We start from the raw sequence: 18,804 nt of genomic DNA on the forward strand, positions 1-18,804 counted from the left end.
TAATTTTACTCTACAAAATAAGCTAGCGTTTAATCAGTGTGAATGCACCCTTATGCTGCAGTCTCACTGTTCTGACATAGTTTTCTCACTAGTACTTGCCTTGGGTTGTTTCTGTTCTGTGGGCCTCTCAGTAGTCTGCTGACTGGCTCTTGCCTTGAGCCAGCCCTATGAGACATGGGTACCTGTTCACCCAATAGCAGACCTCAGGCAGAGGCAAGATGCTGCAATTAGTTTGGTGATGAGGGTCCTCACAGCGATGAAGAAGAGATCCTGGTCAGCCTGTCTGAAGACATGTCAACGCAAACAGCTTTCCAGGGACTCTCCCAGTTTCAGAACCTTTTACCTTGTCACCTAATAAGCATTGACTTTCACCCAGCTACTGTGATGTCACCTCAGTGTATTGAATACTAATGGGGAGTTTGCTGGGGTATCTCCCAATCTATTTTAAAGTTTTATTAAAGTTACATTTTTTTAGTAATAATAAAAACTTGAACATTAGATGTGTATTACCAAGGTCTAGTAAAAGAAAAACCTTGTATTGTCAACCATGTAGACACTGGCTCAAGCAGTAGTGTATGTATGATCCTGCGTTCAAAATCCACACCACACCTAATGAAAAAGTACACAGAGTAAGACTTTTACTAGATTGACTTTTGCTGTATCGCTTTCTTTTATTTGAAAGGGTACATAGGTAGAAATACTGTATGCTATATTCTGCCTGTAACCACTAGGTGTCTCACTACTTCTTCACAGTAGAAGACAGTAAGACTAGTATTTGAAAGCAAGAGTGCACATGGAGTGTGTCAGAGTTTCCTCATATTTGTTTCAATTCCCATAGTGGCTCCTGTACACAGTATTATGTCCCATAGCAACCCCTCCAAATAGTGTAATATTCCAGCTTTTATAATAATCCAATTTTCGCCACTCACTAGCTATTATTATACCGTGGGGTCTCTTCAGACCCCAGAGAATAAGTGGTGGGCCAAGAGAGGTGACAAACATAAAACACAATGTTACTCACCTTCTCTGCTCTCTGAAGCTGCTTTGTTCTCTTCAGTGCTCCTCCCTGACGTAGGCAACCGATGATTGGGTCGTAGGGCCATGTCGGCATCATTATTCGTAATGACGCTGGAAATGACCCCTGAGGCCCTAACAGTGGTCTCTTACTTCAGGCAGAAGCCACTGCAGAGCACAGAGCCACCATGGAGTGCAGGGAAGTTGAGTAACATTATTTTTTATTTTTCATCACCTCCCCTGGAGCTCTGCTTATTATACTCTGGAGTCTGAAGAGACCCCACAATATAATAATAGCTGTTTTGTTTCGGCCGTGTTTGGTTCGATCGAAACAGATCAGCGAGGATTCGGGTTGCCTGTGCCAGAGAAATAAGGCATGCATGCCAACCCCTGCTCTAGGTAGTATATTATATTGTGTGGGGCCACTGTTGAGCATTATACTAGGGGACCCTCTGATCAGTATATTATACTGTGTGGGGCCACTATGAGGAGCATATAATACTAGGGGCCCCTCTGGGAACCATATTGTTTTGTGTGTGGCCACTGTGGAGCTTTATATACGGGGGAAATGTATGGAGCCTATTATACTGTGCTTGGCCACTGTGGAGTATATTATATTGTGTATGGCTTCTCAGAATCATAATATACTCTGTGGAGCATTATACTGGGGGGTTCTGGGGAGCATATTATATTGTGGGGGACACTATGGAGCATTATACTGTAGTGGGGTCAGGATTTGGGGAGCATATTAGACTGTGTGGGGCAACTGTGATGCATTATATTGGGGGGGGGCGCTGTGAGGAGCCTTTTATACTGTGTGGGGTATTATATACCATGTAAGGCCACTGTCTGTGGGGGGCTCATGGGAGCATTTTATACTTTGAAGAGCACCATGGAGCATTATATACTATGCAGAGCATTATAAACCATGTTTAGTATTAGGCTGTATTCACACAGAGTAACGCCAGGCGTTTTTTGTGTGTTTTTTTAGCGCCGCGTTTACGCCACGTAGCGCCGCGTTAACGCCGCGTATACGCAGCGTTAACGCCGCGCTATTTAGCGGTGGCGTTGCCCGGCGTTAACGCGGCGTATACGCGGCGTTAACGCGGCGCTACGCGGCGTTAACGCGGCGCTATGTGCAAAAAACACACAAAAAACGCCTGGCGTTACTCTGTGTGAATACAGCCTTATACTGTCGGGGGGCTCAAAAATCTTGCTGGCAGCTTTGTATGCCCTGCTTGCATCACAGCTTGTTCATTATAAACTTGCACATACGTATATATGTCGGGGTCATTCCCCATATAGTACTGTGTATGAGCTGGTCATGGAGCTATTAGGGCCTGCACATACTGGAAACATATTCAGTAACGCCAAATAGTCAGCACATACGTCTAGGCTATTAGCAGGAAGCTTTTGGGTGGAGTCCTTACAAACAATTCCACTAGTGGGCGCTATGCATTCCAGACCAACAGTGTATGAGAGAAGTTGTGAGACTTGGAGAACTGCTCGGCAGGAGCCGATTTTGTTTCTGGAGAACTGCTTAAAGAGTGGTGTTTGAGAAAGGAATTTTCTCTCATGTCCACTTTATTAGCAGAACACATGAAACTTCGTTCAAGTATCCAACTCCTGGAGGTTTAGCAAGACCTAAATTAGTGATGTTACTGTCTTCAAGAAATAAAATATATAAATTGTATAGAAGTGGTATAGATGCTAAGTGGAACAGATAAGTAAGTAATTTCCAACTTTTTCTGTACAAATCCAGAAAGATAGGAGCTCCGTTAACCCCTTCCCGCAGCAGGCATTTTTTGATTTTGGTTTTTAATTCCTGTCTTCAAAACTCCATAACGTTGTTGTTTTTCTGTTCAAAAACCTTTTGAGGGCTTATTGTTTGCCCAACAAATTATACTTTGTAATGGTGCCATTTAGTATTCTGTATGATGTACTGTGAAGCTGGCTTTGTTTGTATGGCATTCACTTTGCAATCAAAATGACAGGTCACCTGTATTCTATGGGTCTGTACATTCCAGGGATATCAAATTTAGGCCTGCTATGAAAAAGCATAATGGTTTTGGAAATTGCAGCATTTCCACTGCACATATTATTCTGCAATATGTTGATGGGATTCGCTAGCCACTTTGCAGTGACTGTTCACGCCATGGTCACGCCATTTTATACATGTAAAATGGAACCCATTGAAGTCAGTGGGAGTCTTTTTTTCAGCGCAAAATTACGAGCGCAAAATAACGCGGCATATACGCTCAGATCTCCCATTGAAATCAATGGGATCTTTTTGAGCGTGCAAACTGCTGACACGCGTAGACGTGCCAGATCATGCTCCATTTTACATCGTGTGAACGCACCCTTTTATTTACTTTCTCTATCAGTGAGTGCATCCCTCTAATGGTTATGGCCATATCTTTTGGTTACTTCTTTGAGAAGAATATATAATACATAGATTCTGTTCACACTTTTTGTAATGACCTGATTCTCGGGTTTTTCCCTTATACCATATTACAAATAAAAGTAAATGTTTCTTATTTGCTTTCAAGCTTGGTTTCACACCTAAGAACTGTGGGAGGACTTTAAAGGTGAATACTAAAAGTAAAGTGTGCAAGCTATAATCTTTCCATATAAAGGGTTGCACAAGGACTCTGTTAAAAAATAAACAAAATACACAATACGTACATGTGTGCAGTCCATAATGTGTGTTTAATAGTCTAGGAGTATGTTAGAAAAGAAAAGCTTTGTTTGCCTGCAAAAGAATCATCAGCAACTATTATATATCTCCAGAACTGGTCTACTTCTATAATCCAAGAGACAAGCACCAACCTTGTTCACTGAAGATAGACCCAATTCATATGGGGCTTGGGTTGTTCTGAAGAAGGGTACTGAAGTTTATTATAGATCAGTAATTTCCTAAAATATTAACTCTGTGGCACGTTTACTAATATTGTCTAAGGGCCAGTTCACACGGAGTTAACGGGCTCGCATTCTGGCACGTATACACGTGTCAGAATTTGAGCGCTCAAAACAGATCCCATTCATTTCAATAGGTTGTTACAGGCGTATAACACGTGTAATTGGGCGCACGTAATTTTGTGGCCGCAAAATTATGCGCGTTATATGCCCATAACGACCCATTGAAATGAATGGGATCTGTTTTGAGCGCTCAAATTCTGACACGTGTATACGTGCCAGAATGCGAGCCCGTTAACTCCGTGTGAACTGGCCCTAAGGCAGGTTTTGCTTTTGAGTTAAAGCCACAAGTGGATTGAGCAGAAGGTAGAAGCACAAATACTTCCTCTATATTTCCAAATCCTTTTGTAGCCATTATTGACTTTGGCTCAAAAAACACACAACACAAGAAGAGGAAGAAGAGACTGAAGAGGATGCTGCTGACGAAGATGGAGGCAGTGCTGGAGAGAGTTCTCTCGTAGCATTGGGGAAGCCTCCAGTGCTGTTTCAGCTCTGGAGCCCACCCCCAGTGCTGCGAGATAGCTAATTTGCATACCGAGAAAAACCGGGATTGTAGGCGAACGGCGGCGCAGAGAAGACGACGAAAGCTAGGAGAAGAATAGCCTTTCTTAAGGCTATTCCGACGTGGTACATAGAAAAAATTGTGTCTGAGTGCCCTGTCACCAATTAACAGTTTGTAAACTCTGTTCTCTTCCTGGTTTTCTCTGTACATTGGTGGGCGGGGTTTCACTTGCTGTCTCACATGTAAAGCCAGCGGTTAGTCTCTTCTATGCTGCTGGCCTTGCATGCCTTTTTGCTCCCTTATCAACAAAATTCAATTAACAGAGCTGATAACTGGAAGAGCAGGGAGATAAACAGCTCAGAAATACAAGCTCGCTCCGAGCACTCAGCACCTCCTCCCTCCTTTCAGTCATCTGTCCTGGATGGAGAGATAAGACCATCCCCAAGTCATGGTTATGGAAACACAGTGTAAACAATGAAGTGAATAAATGAAGATAGCATTCAAACAAAACAGTTTTGCTGAAGCAATGTATTTAGGAAAAGTCTTGAATCAACATAAGCTAGCAGTATAGATAGGATCCTTGAGATGGGACAACCTGTTTAAGGGACATAGCAAGCGAACTGAATTACCCAAAATTAACAGTGGCCTATGTGATTACGAAATGGAAGGTGAACAGTAATTGTCGGAATGTGCCCCGAGTCGGCAGACCCCCGAAACTGGGAGATAGAGACCACCAAGTGCTGGCCAGAGAAATTTGGAAGAACTGCACCCAACTGATGGCTCATATACACCAGTTTCAACAAGCATCTGGGAGTATTGTGTCGATCAATGCCATCTGTAAGGAAGCATCAGCTGGGTTCTACCAACTATTGAATATGAATAAATGTTGTTTTTCTGTTTTACTGCAGGTGGCCAAATGCTTATTGGTAGACAGTGTATTTGTTTCTCCTCAAATACAGTCAAACTTGCATCCGTAAATCTGCCCCATCTGCCATTTTTACCATTGAGTCATTGTCAGCCAGCTATAAAAATACAATGCTTTTATTTATTGATGTTTCACTTATAGATTCCCTTACTATTAGACATTTTTATTGCATACATTTAGACTTTTGGTTGTTTGTGAGAAAATATTTTTCCTGTTTACATTTTAAGTTTTATCTAAAAAAAAAATAAATTTTAATGTCGGAACATTTCCAAAGATCTGTAAGGGTGTAAATGTAAGAAGGTCAGTAATGTTTTCAGTCAACGTCACAGACAGGAAGCTTATAAATAGTAGAAAGCTGAAACTGATCTCATGACTTGGAGTTCCCCTTCACAATACATCACATTATTAAAATGTTTGTAGTGTAGCAAGAAAAATACCTGAACTGTAAATGCCAAAATTGTATTTTAGCATTTACAACATGTATCATAAGAAAATTACTTTTTTGTTTTCAGTGCTGGAAAAATCTGTTCTCATATTGCCCTTCCATAGCTAACTGTCTTAAAACTATGGCCACGTTATCCATTTTACATAGTGATGACACATTGCAAAAAATCAGCACTTTAGGGCCAACAATTGTGCCTGCTCCATAGGATTACTCATACCGCTGATGTCCATATGGCTGACATGGCTTATATCTGAGACAACCAATGTCAGAGCCACACTCTGACATTAAACATCATTTTTAGCTACACTATTATAATATCTTGTTACAGTACAATTATGTGTATATAGAACTGAAAATCCATTATTTTGAAGTATGTACTTTTTTTTATTTGAACAATTCAGTATTTGAAGGCCACAAGAAAAATGTACTGTATGCTGATATTCTAAATTAGTATTGACTAACCCATGAGTCTCAATCACACAGCCCCTATGGCTGCCATCTGCAGCCCGTGGGGCACTGGGTGTCCATTAATACTTTAAGGTCCCCTGTATGAGGTGACAGATAAACCGTATAAAACAAACTGGTTTATTTAGGCATGCAAAATTAACACAAGCAGACAAAATAAGTGAACAGCATACTAGGCAGGGGGCTAACTATCCCTATCACTTGCAATAACTACGCCTGCCTAGTGCCAGAATTTTCCTCTGATAAGAGGACACCTCACGGGATATGTAATTAGTGACCCTCGGAATTTGCTCTACCAGAGACTCAGGGACCCAGTACACAAACACCAACACATAGGCACACTAACAGTAGGCAAGAGAGTAGTCAGACTGAGCCAGAGGTCGTAAACCAGGATAGGGAGATAGAGCCAAATAAAGTAATAGGAAAAGAACCAAAGACTAGAGGTCAGTAAGAGGAGGTAAATAGACTTGACTGAATCAGCAGACAAAAGGGAAGCCAAGTTTCAGAATCAATCAGTAGAAGTACAGGTCACCTCGCAGAAGTATAACCAGCAAAGGACTGGAAAACCCCCCAGTTTATACAGAATACAAGAGGGTGGAGCAGAACATCAGGAAAAAAACCCTACCAAACCACAGACTCCAGACAGACAAAAGTACCCTTGCCATCCTGGACAAGCTAAACACTCTTTAGAAGGGGAGTGCTGTGGACCTTCCAGCCAAAGGCAGAACAAACATAGGGGTCACAGCGGTCACTCTTGTGATGTTGCCCCTAAACCATGGGCCTCATATGCTCCCTCACCATACTACTGCAAATCGCTTATGTGGCAGCGGGCTGTGCTTTTCGGCTATGCTGTGTCCTGCTCTATGGTACCAGCTTGTGGTACCATAGTGCATGTGACAGGGTAGATGAGAGGACAATAGAAGAGGTGCACAGCTAGGCGTCACATCAGCACTTTGCAGGAAAATTCACTCCTCACTATTCAGCATCATCGCTGGGCAGTAAGGAACGCCCCCTCTGATAGTACAGCGCTATGGACTCTACTGACAGGAGGAGCGTTCCTTACAGACTGATAGAACTGCCCAGCTGACACTGAAGAGCACCGATAGCTCTTCACTAGGGGCACATAATGGGAAAGACTATAGTGCACTGAATTCAGTGCACTGTCAGCTTTCTAGCAGTATATAAAACCACATGTGCCCGAGAACATGAAAGGTCCTCTTTAGTGTGGACACAGTAAAGGTTTTTTTTTAAGATTTACCTTCAACTTAGAAAATTTCCCTAAGCTTGGTTCTGTGTTTGTATCTATCTAATCTTATCATATCTTTTCAGTAAGCTAGGTTCTATATATAAGTATGCTTGCTTCTGTTATGGTATCTATCTAGTAACCCTTCTTCTATTTTTGTACTTATGCAGGAATCTTGCTTTTGGGTACTGTGTCTATGTAGTAAGTGTGGCTTACTTTATTTAGACAGTAAGTTTGGTTCAGGTACCGTATCAGTGTAGTAAACTTGGTACTTTCACTGCATCTGCAATAAGGCACCGTATCTATGTGCCGTATCTATGTGGTAAGTGCCGCCTGAGTCTGTCCTGCAATACTGAGACTGGTGAGACCTAACTGTGTTATCTGTTTGTTGGTGTAGCTGGTAGTAAGCCACATGTATAGTTAGTTTTGTTGTGTTTAGTTAGTGCTTGTCTGAGCAGGTTTTTGTTTTTGAATGAAAAAAGTTGAAATGAAAGTTTTATTTTGTTTTACTATTTTTTTTAAAATAAATCTGTTTGCACCAGATATTGTGTCCATGTGTCTGACTGGTTGGGTCCGCACCATTGCTACTACTGAGCTACCTTCCCCACAATATATGTATATATAATTCTATATAATTTCTTATCATTTATATACATATTATGTATTCACTTTGGGTGTGCTGAATGGGGTTTTATCTACTATTTGCAATTGAAATGTTATAGGTTGGGGAGTGTCTTATATAAATTTCTCATTCCCCCAACTAAATATATGGGTGCACAACCAGATACTAAAGACAGACAGAAGGACTGATGGATATATAGATACATGAGAGATAGGTTTGGAAGATAACATACATTTTCCATGTTTCCACTCTGCTCCTTCCTTTTCTTAGAATCAAAAAATAGAAATAAAGTAGTGGCTCACCAGATTACCGTATGATGGTCCGATCTTCAGGGTGCACGGCCAGAAAAATCCCGGACTCCTGGGGCAATCGACAACATGTATAACACAAAATATATTCCAGTCCGCACTCCTGAGATGTCCTTTTTCTTAAAATTTAACTTTTAATTTTCCATATGTAAAATGGGTAAATATAATATATACAAGACAACGTGACAGTGAAGACACAAAAAGTGTTTTAAAATCCCATTTTCAAGACCTGGCTGACGCGTTTCCGGGTACGCTTTACCCCTTAGTCATAGCCTTCCGTTCCACTAACCTACTAGGTTTTAAATACACAGCTAAATCCCTGACTACACCTGAACCACATCAATATGTTAATCACTTATTGCCTTATGCTTAACCATAGAACCAGACAAAACATAGTACATAATACTAGACAGACTTATCCGTAACAATCCTTATATAATACCCCTGCATAAATATATATAACCAATGTTGCACTTTAGATCTCATACCTCTATAGGCTCTTTTATTAGGGCACAGCCTTCCCGTCATGTTCTCTTAATCTTAATGAGTATTCGTAATACTCTGTAGTTTCTTTTTCCATGAATGAAACGATCACGTGATATCAAAGATCCAATGAAAAGCCACCTCCATTCATTGGTTGCCTAGGTCACGTGATGCAAATTGACCAATGGAATATCCCTTTTGCCAATCTCATACAACTATATTTTAACACAACCCGAGCTAGACATAATAGCATCTGATGACTAACCTTAGTACAAAAAGTGCCTTGTTCTTTCTATACCAGTCCTCCAATTCAATGAAGGCCATAGGATATTACAATTACAAAACATTCAATAAATGAACATTAAATCTGATCTTAAATTGAGTCCATACGGGCTCCGGCTATTGAATTTAAAAATATAGAAAGCCTCCTTTTCCAGTAGGACTTTTCTATTATTACCTCCCCTAACTGATTCTGTAACTTTATCCAATGCAAAAAAACGCAGTGATTCTAGACTGCCCTTGTGAATTGACACAAAATGCTGAGCTGCTCCTGATACATTTTCCGTCCCTACTTTAGTACTATCTCTCAGGTGTTCTGCTATACGAACCTTCAACTTACGGGTTGTACACCCAATGTAGTCTTTAATACATGTAGTGCATCGGATACAATATATGACATTTTCACTGGTACAATTTAGGTGTGCCTTCACTTTAACTTTAAAATCCGAAGCACTACTGTTAAATTCACCTGAGAATAGTGCATACTTGCAAACTCTACACTTCGGGTTCCCGCAGCCCCTTCCTTTTCTGTCTGTTGGGAAGCTACATAGAGGAAATGCATTGCCTGTTGCTAATGACTGTAGTTCACATACTAAGACTATGTTCAAACTATGTGGGGGGCAAAATGACTGTGGAAAACATCCATCTTTCATGGCCATCTTACACCCAAGAGGTACCCATTAGCCCCATCCACTGACATTGAATTTAATGCTGCCGTGTGATGTCTGTTGAAAAACTCTTGTGTGACTATAGCCTAAAGAATACTGCAGAGACTGCACAAAAAATGCAGAAATAGGAGCAGCTTTGTTGGAGATAGTTGCATGGTTTAATCTTACCTCCTCCTCTGGATACCCAGTTGATATTAAGGATCATAATTAAAAGAAAGCAGAATTGTGACCAGATGATGACTTAGGCTCGATGTGACTTGCAACAACCTTTGTTTTCAAAGTTCATATGTTTTCCACACCTTAAAATAAAATGATGAATATATTGCCATCTTTGTTTCTCCAGAAATACTAATGACCAGACATTCTGTAGTATAGCAATTGCTGAGAATGAGTACAGATTCTTAAATGGAGTCTGTCAATAGTAAATTGATTATAGACCTAACCACAGTACCTTGTAGAGGTGATTCTACAGTTATTGAATATCCTCCGTTGTTCAGCTTTGGAAACCCAATTTCATTTAAATCATTGTTGAAACACATTTGGAAACTTTAGAATCACCTCTACAGGGTACTGAGATTATAACAAATTTACTGCTGACAGACTCCTATGTTGATTTGAGTCTGCCACAATTGGATTTTCCTTGAAATGGTTTTCCTCTTTGGTGGAGTTTAGCTAAAATAAATAAATGTCATGAGTCAATCAGCTGTCATTAATACAGAAAATAGTCAACGGCTGAGATCTCACACAGATGTTTACTATGATTTTCTTGGCCTTTTGGTTTTCTTTGGAACAGAAACAATGTAAGGGCCTGTTCTGACGAAGTAACGTGCTGCTTATTCTGACACATAAACACGTGTCAGAGTGAGCGCTTCAAAACAGAATCCCATTGACTTCAATGGGTGCCGTCTTACACGCGCTACCCATTGAAATCAATGGGTAAAAAGCCTCCCATTGATTCCAATGTGTAGCGCGCGTAAGATGGCACCCATTGAAGTCAATGGGATTCTGTTTTGAAGGGCTCAGTCTGTCATGTGTTTACATGTCAGAATGAGCGGCGCGTTACTTCGTAAGAACAGACCCTAAATGGATGTTACTTTAAAGAATATACAGTGTATATACTTAAAAGTTTACATGCATACAGTGTTTTGTTTTTTGGTGGTTTGGGGAGAAATAGTAGTTTGCAAAAAGTAGCATGTTCAGGTAACCCTAAAGCATGACTTTTCTCTCTACATTTTTTGTGCAGAATCACAATGGTTTATAGTTCATTATAGTCTACGGGGTCCATGGATTTCCATGGGTAACCACTTTTTAAAGGGGTTGTCCCATCACAAGGATCCTATCTATACTGCTAGTTTATGTGGATTTAAGACTATTCCTAAATGCATTGCTTTATCAAAACTGCTTTGTTTGGCCGCTATCTTAATTTATTCACTGAACTTTACACTCCGTTTCTATGGCCCTTGGGATTATCTACTCATTTGTCAAGTGATGTAGCTGCCTGCTCTCAGGGGGGAGGGAGGGGCTGGGAGCAGCTCTGAGCTGCTCTGCTACTTAAATGACACAGATAGGGGTGGTGAGAGCTCCAGGATTTCTCAGCTCTTATCAGTCGGTTTGATTGAATTTGGCTGATAAGGGCTGAGATAGGGAGTCCGTTATCTCTGTATGTAATGCAAACTGACTCAAATCCAGCTCTGCTACATCAGTTTCACACTGTGGTAATTCATTTACAACCAATCCCGTGCAAGTGAAACCCCGCCCACCTATGTGCCGAGAGAAGCAGGAAGTGAATAGAGCACAACAGCCTGCAGGTTAGTGAACAGGAGTCATGGGAATACCCCTTTAAGGGGATTGGGTTTCTGCAGGTGTGAATCGAGCATAAAGAGAGGGAGAGGGGAGAAGGATGATGCTGAAAAAAAGAGACATAAAGAACTGCTGCTGCTTAACTCTGCTATACCGTGATAGAGTGAACACAAGACTTTACCACTTTAAAGAATGGTGCAAGACATCTGCCAGCATGCAGACTTGACCTCCTGTGCTAGAAATGCCTTGCAACAAAAAAGTGAAATACAATAAGAAAAGATAATCCTTTAATGCAAATCTTCCAGCAGTGAGGAGTAATTTAGTCTATTTAAGGGGAAATACAAAATATGAGTTTGGGGGCATTCACACAATGGGAGCGCTCGTAACAGTGGCGTTTACGAGCGCTCCCATTGAAGTGAGTGGGAAGTCTTCGGCAGTCTGAAGTAACGCCGGCGTGTATGGCTGTGATACACGCCCGGCGTTACTCCGTGTGAATGCCCCCTTAGAGTGGAACCCTCCATGATAATGTTGTGGTAAGCATTCTGTGGATGTAGGGGTCAAAGGGACAGATCAAAAAACAAGTTATAAGATGGCACCTTGCTGTAGTGCTGCACATTTTAGTGTTTTGTAAAGAATAGGAAAAGTAATATCACATGTTTCTACTTTCCTAGAATCAGAATGTTGTTACAGGTGAAAATCACCCAATGCTGCTATCAGTGACATGGTATAAACCACAAGGCAACCACAGTATGACATTACAGATAACATGGTGCATTGCTACAGATTTTATCTTGATTTTGTATTGTAGCTGATAGCAAACGTTAAGTAAACCTAGTTTGAAACTTTTAAGAAAAATTTATAGACTTACTTCCCTCTCACTAAATATCAATCTTAATGTCATTAGACATACTGTAAGATAAATGTATACTTTATTGCATGCTTTTATGTTTTTTTCTAAGGAAGAAAATCAGAATTCTATTGTAATGCCTAGACTGGACATTGCACCATAAATTCCCAGCCTAAATTCCCTGGGGTGGCCTTTTGAAAGCCAACTACTTCACTTAAGATACTAAGAATAGGAGTATCACTGAGGGTCCTTGAGAAGATTAGGGGATTATAGATGCCTATTCAGTCACTTCCATTTTAGCCTTATCCAGGGACATAACTAACAAAGACCAGACTCTATAGCATACATGTGACTTGGACCCCCCACACAACACAATATCCATTTTCCAGGCCCCCCACTGTATAATACTTCATTTACACATGCTATAATATCCCAAAGTGGCAATAATGTCCCATAGCGGGTCTTCCACACATTATAATGTCCCATAGTGGCCCCTCCATAAAGTATAATGTCTCATAGTAGTAACCTTGCATATATTATGTCCCATAGTGGCCTCTACTATGTTCATTACAGATATATGCAAAATCCAAAATTTTGGGGGTACACCACCCAACAACTATTATTATACTCTGGGTTCTCTTCAGACTCCAGAGTATAATGATTGGAGGCCCAGGAGAGGTGACAAACATAAAAACCTGAGTTACTCAACTCTCCTGGGCTCTAGTGCGACTCCTCTTCGATGACATCACAGATGTGGGTTACTCCAGTGTCATTATGCTTCGTGACACTGGCCTGACCCACATGATGTCTGTCATGCCATTAAAGAGGCCCAAAGACAGCAGGGAGTTCTGCTGAAGCCCAGGAGAGTTAAGTAACAGTGTTTTTTTGTATGTTTGTTTACCTCCCCTGGGCCTCCAATCATTATACTCTGTTGTCTAACAGGGATCGCCAAACAAGTCCCCATGCCATGGGCCTGTGGCCTTATTTATCGAACTGCACTACTGGTCACATCTGCCTCCACTTTACTCTCTGCCCTTCAGGAGGCCACTTTCGTCTTATTTCAGTTATTTGATATGGTACACATTGTGCCTCCTGGAGGGCAAAATTGAAAGCAGAGGCGGCCGTGAACAGGAATGGGGAATGGTAAGTAAATAGGCTCCATTACCCGTAATGGCCTATTAAAAGAGTTGTGCCGGTGGCCTTATCCCACTAGACTACATCAGACTTGACCTGAGTTCCCACACTCCAGCCATTCCATTGCCTGAGGGCTCCCAGGCATGCCAATACTAGGTTTTTATTGAACTTTACCACAGGCAAAATTCAATACAAGTCTAGCAACTTTCCCATAGACTGAAGTATGGTATTATTGTAGTCTATGGTGTAACAATATGGCATGAACTATATATAAAAATTAAAATAACCCCCTTTCTCTAGATTACATGTAAAAATATACAACTAAAACATATTAGGTATCACTGTGTGAAATGCCCAGACTAATGTATGGAATATGAAATGGTATTATTAGGAAGTGAAATTTGATCCAAAAAAGACATTTTCAAATGACATGAAATTGCTGCCAATTGATTTTCCATTGATTGAAATATAACACTTTCTATAAACTCTAGTTACTAATACAAAGTACAAGGTACAATAAAGAACCTTGTTCAGACCTCGCTTTACATTTCCACTTGCAGTACAACCTCTTTTGTTTTCTATCCTTTTAACAAATATTTTATTTTACCAGTTTCCCTTATTCCACTTTGTTCCTATAACTTTCATACTAGATTACTGCAAGCATGAAGTTAATTGGTCACTAATGCAAAAAGAAAAGTACAAGCAAATCTAAGAAACTTTATAATTAGAGATGAGCGAACACTATTCGAAACAGTCTTTTCGAATAACACGCTCCCATAGAAATGAATGGAAGCGGTCGGCACGCTGACTTTCCCGGTGGCCGGCCGCTCAACCCCCCGCGTGCCGGCTACGTCCATTCATTTAATTATAATATATCTCATGAGAGAAAAATGCTGGTTTCTTCATGTACCTGGCTCTCCTCCTACCCCTTCTTGCCTGTCCTGAAATTCAGTCTGAAATTTCTGCTGAATCCTTTGTAGCAAGATGGACTGTTAGCTCACGAGATATCATATTACTACTCTCTATGGAGGGTGAAGGAAACTGAGTGATTGTTGAAGATAAATGGGAGATTCTATCTTCCCCCAACTTCTTTATTCACATCAATACGGGTCAATAATTCTATATAATGTCCTATATAGTGCTTCTGTAGCTTCTAGATGAGAGAGACTAAGATGAGTATTCTTCTCTATTCTTTGATTGAAGTGTGCGGGAGACATCATAGCAGATAGAAAGAATATCAGGAAGAACTGACATTAGAAAATGAGCAAGCAATGGGGGAAAAGTAGTAAAAATGTATACAACTATACTATGTATATAAGTTATATTATGGCCAGAAATAGTGATACTCCCCATGTATCCACGCTGTTCTAGGTTAAAGTAGTTCATAGTTAAAGATTTTGTCCATGATTTTCTTTATGTCCTATGCTGATAGCCAGCCACCTCATGGATCAGTTGTTTGGGTGACCAGTTTGTATACTATACAGTGCACAGACCTGGAAACAAATGACCCCATGTCCTGTAGAGTGGCTGGGCCACTGGTATGGCAACTCCCATCGAAGACTTTGGAACAAACTGCTCCATGCACTGTATAGTAGACAGACCGGGAAGGCCTCTGAACAGTTGATCAGTATGAGGCCTGCTGCGCGCCCCCACTGATCATATATTTATGGCCAATTCTAAGAAAAGATTTTAAATAACTAAAAAACAAAACATGGACAACATCTTTAAGTGGTCCTCAAAATACTTGATATCATCATTTATATTTCATATTGGTTACATTTCTTTTTTATTCTAGGGAGAACAGTGCTTGTTCCATATCAATTGAGCAATGTCCCTTTGTTTTGGGACTATCGAATGAAGATTCGGAGTTGATTTTGCATGAATGTATACAGTTGACACAGGATTTCAAGACTAAGGAAAGACACCTCTTCCTCTTCAGCGATATGATCATAATTGCCAAACTGAAGTAAGATTTACATCCCTTATTGTGTAGATTGATAGTACAATTACAAGATCCAAATCGCATGAAATGCTTGTATACAATATTTTTTGTTTTTGCTTTTATGAAAAAAAGTATTCTGGTTTTCATGACTTAATTTACTTGTGTAGAGGATATCATACACTTTTCTTATATACATTTTTAAACTTGTAAACACATCTTTATCTTATCAGTGCTGTCATCTGTATCTAAAGAAGAAATGACACCCTTATATTCCCCCCTAATGTCCCTCACAGCATAATTGTTTCTGTACTGTAGGACAGTCAGTGGATCTAGTACAACCAATATCTACTGGTAATAAAGAAGCACTCCACTTCCTTCCCTGCTGCCATTCAGGCTTCTTTCATGTGTTCTTTCATGTATTCTGCCCTCATATCTCTAAAGTCTAGATTTTCTGCAGTTCCAGATCAGACACCATGTTGGCATTTATAGTTCTTTTTTCGTTGTTCTGCTATTAATCCCAAGATGTATCAGCACATCATGACATGGACAGCTGAAGACTGTATTAGGCTAAGGCCCCACAGACCGTATCTGCAGCGCTAAAGCGTGAACGCATTGCGGTTCTTTCCGCAGCGCTTTTAAGAGAAAGTTCATAGAGTTTTCCTCTGCGGACTTTCTCTTAACTCTTATATCTACAGGAAAGCCACTGGCGTTTCCGTAGATATAATTGACAGGCTGCAATTTGCAAAGCCTCAACGGCTTTGCAAATCACAGCGTGTCCGTGCTGCAATCTTTTCTGCAAAGTGGGGATAGGATTCGCATGAATCCCATCCACTTTGCCTGCACTGTACAATGCCGCCATTTTTCCCGCAGCATCTCCGCTGCGGTCAAATCGTGGCGTTTACGTCCCGTGGGGCCCCGGCCTTACATTTACCTAATGGGGGAGGGGTGTGATGATCCTTCTCTATTTAGTCTCCTAAATAACCTAAGACACTTTGAGTATATATTTAGGGACACTCAGCTGTAAAGTCCTTCATTATAGCTGTGTGACAGAAACTCTCGGCTGTTAGTGACAGAAGTTTCCCTACATAAATGAGGCATACCCTCCGACAGGTTGTGCACCTGCAGGGGAAATCTATGTCAGTTCATAACTGATATAGATTTTCAGCATTATTTATGCTAGCTTTTTGGTGTAAATTATGATAAATCTGGCAGGATTGATTGTCCTGTCCCCTGCACACCCTCATTACACCTCTTATTTGGGAAAGAGGTGAAATGGCTGTAACGTCTCTGCCTGTTCGGGTCTCTGTGCCACCCTCTGCTCGCACACTGAGGAGCAGGAAGCAAGTTCAGTTTGATTCCTTTCTTAGGGTCCATTCACATGGAGGAAAATGGTGAGGAATTTGGTGTGCAATTTTCCACACTGAAAAAAAAAGCCTCCTATTGATTTCAATGGGTTCTGCTAGCTTTTTTTTCCACTAAAAAAATTCCACTAGTGGTAAAAAAAAGCTAGCAGAACCCATTGAAATCAATGGGTGTTTTTTTTTTCAGTGTGGAAATTTCCACACCAAATTCCTCACTATTTTCCTCCATGTGAATGGACCCTTAGTTTTTTGGCGAGGATTTTGGCGTAGAGTTCTATGGGTTCCGCTACCTTTTTTTTCCACTAGCTGAAAAAAGCTTCCTTCAGGCGGATTCCAACGCAGTAAATGGGAGGCAGAAAATCCATGTGGAGTTGCCAAAAACCACATGGAAAAAACACTAGCAGTTTTTTCAAGGTGCATACACTGTGCTGGAGGAAAAAACATTTCCTAATTCCTCATCAAAAAACTCTGTGTTAATGGACTTGGTGTTTTTCGTTGTACTGTGTGAACACTGCTCTATCACTGTAATTGAATTTCCACCACACCCATATCCTGCTCCTTGTTCCCTATGTCCATCAAATAGTTAATTCTACCATTCTGTGATTGACAGTCTGTCTTCCAATCAAGCCTAGAGCGGGTGTTGTGCTTCCTATATATTCGAGATCAGCCCACATAGAAGTGCTGGCTATTGGACTCTGTCCTTAGACATTGTCCCTGCTAAGCTCCTCTGTCTACTACTATTGTATTACTGACCTCTGACCTCTGGCTTCCCTTTGGACTATTTCTTGGATTTGATTCTGTACTGTGTTGCTCGACTGTTACTGTACCCTTGGCTAGCTGACCTCCTTTTGTTGTTATTTGTCTTGTCTTTATCCTGTGTTGTCACTTATATAGGAAGGGCCTGTCGCCCAATTGCCACCTATTGCTTAGGATAGGACCGGCAAGCAGGAAGGGACAGTGGGGGGAAATTCAGCTTAGGGCTCACTGTCTATTGTGCCCTCCCCCCAGGGCTCACCATCAACTACTGGGGAATTGCTCCAATTGTAATTCCGTTACAATGGCACAGAATTTAAAAAGTTGCAATTTTTACACAACTCAGATTTGTTAAAAAAAAAACCCTGCTACTCTTTATACCTTGTATGCCTTGTATGGTGTACATGGCATAATAAATCTGCCCCAGTATTTCTAAATTTGCCCCAGTGTATCACTAAAACACAAAAATTATTTAAACAACCAAAGTAAAAGACCAGCTTATGTCTTTCAAAACAGCATTTACAAAGAGAACTTCAAAATGTGCCTGGCCATGGATAAGGAATAATAGCCCTTGTCTGGTTTCAAAGGAATATGTCACCACAGACCTTTTTTACACCATTTTTTTTATTTTCCTTCTCAGGAGCTATATTTTTTTTAATAGTATTAAATCCTGTAATCTTCACTTTGGGCACTAAGATTAATAAAAAGATAGGCACTTACCAATTCTGTAAGCAGTCATCTCATTTACATTACAGACAAGACAACCAGGATAACAATATAAGATAACTTCTCTATGATAACAACACCACTGACCCATCACTGCATCCACTACTGACCATAGATGATGGAACAGCTGAACTACTCCCCCTCCCTAGATTTCAATGAGATGACTCCAGTCTACCGCTGTCTATGGCCATTAGTCTTCTATAAAGCATATCACTATATTGCTGTTAAAAGAACAGAGAAGCTCAGGTATAATGGCAGCCCCCATAGCCATATAGGCAGCCCCCATAGTCATATAGGCAGCCCTCATAGTC

The 18,804-nt window shown here is 40.7% G+C and overlaps 1 protein-coding gene across 1 annotated transcript in view; it reads left to right on the forward strand.

The window, feature by feature from the left end:
• The window catches only part of TAGAP (T cell activation RhoGTPase activating protein), a 110,413-nt gene that overhangs the window by 52,408 nt on the left and 39,201 nt on the right, over positions 1-18,804 (forward strand). Inside the window, exon 3 of the mRNA XM_075267872.1 lies at positions 15,507-15,677. Within this exon, the coding sequence (XP_075123973.1) occupies positions 15,507-15,677 (171 nt within the window). The remainder of the gene's footprint in view (positions 1-15,506; positions 15,678-18,804) is intronic.

This window comes from Leptodactylus fuscus, chromosome 3 (assembly GCF_031893055.1).
Source record: "Leptodactylus fuscus isolate aLepFus1 chromosome 3, aLepFus1.hap2, whole genome shotgun sequence".
Lineage (NCBI taxonomy): Eukaryota > Metazoa > Chordata > Amphibia > Anura > Leptodactylidae > Leptodactylus > Leptodactylus fuscus.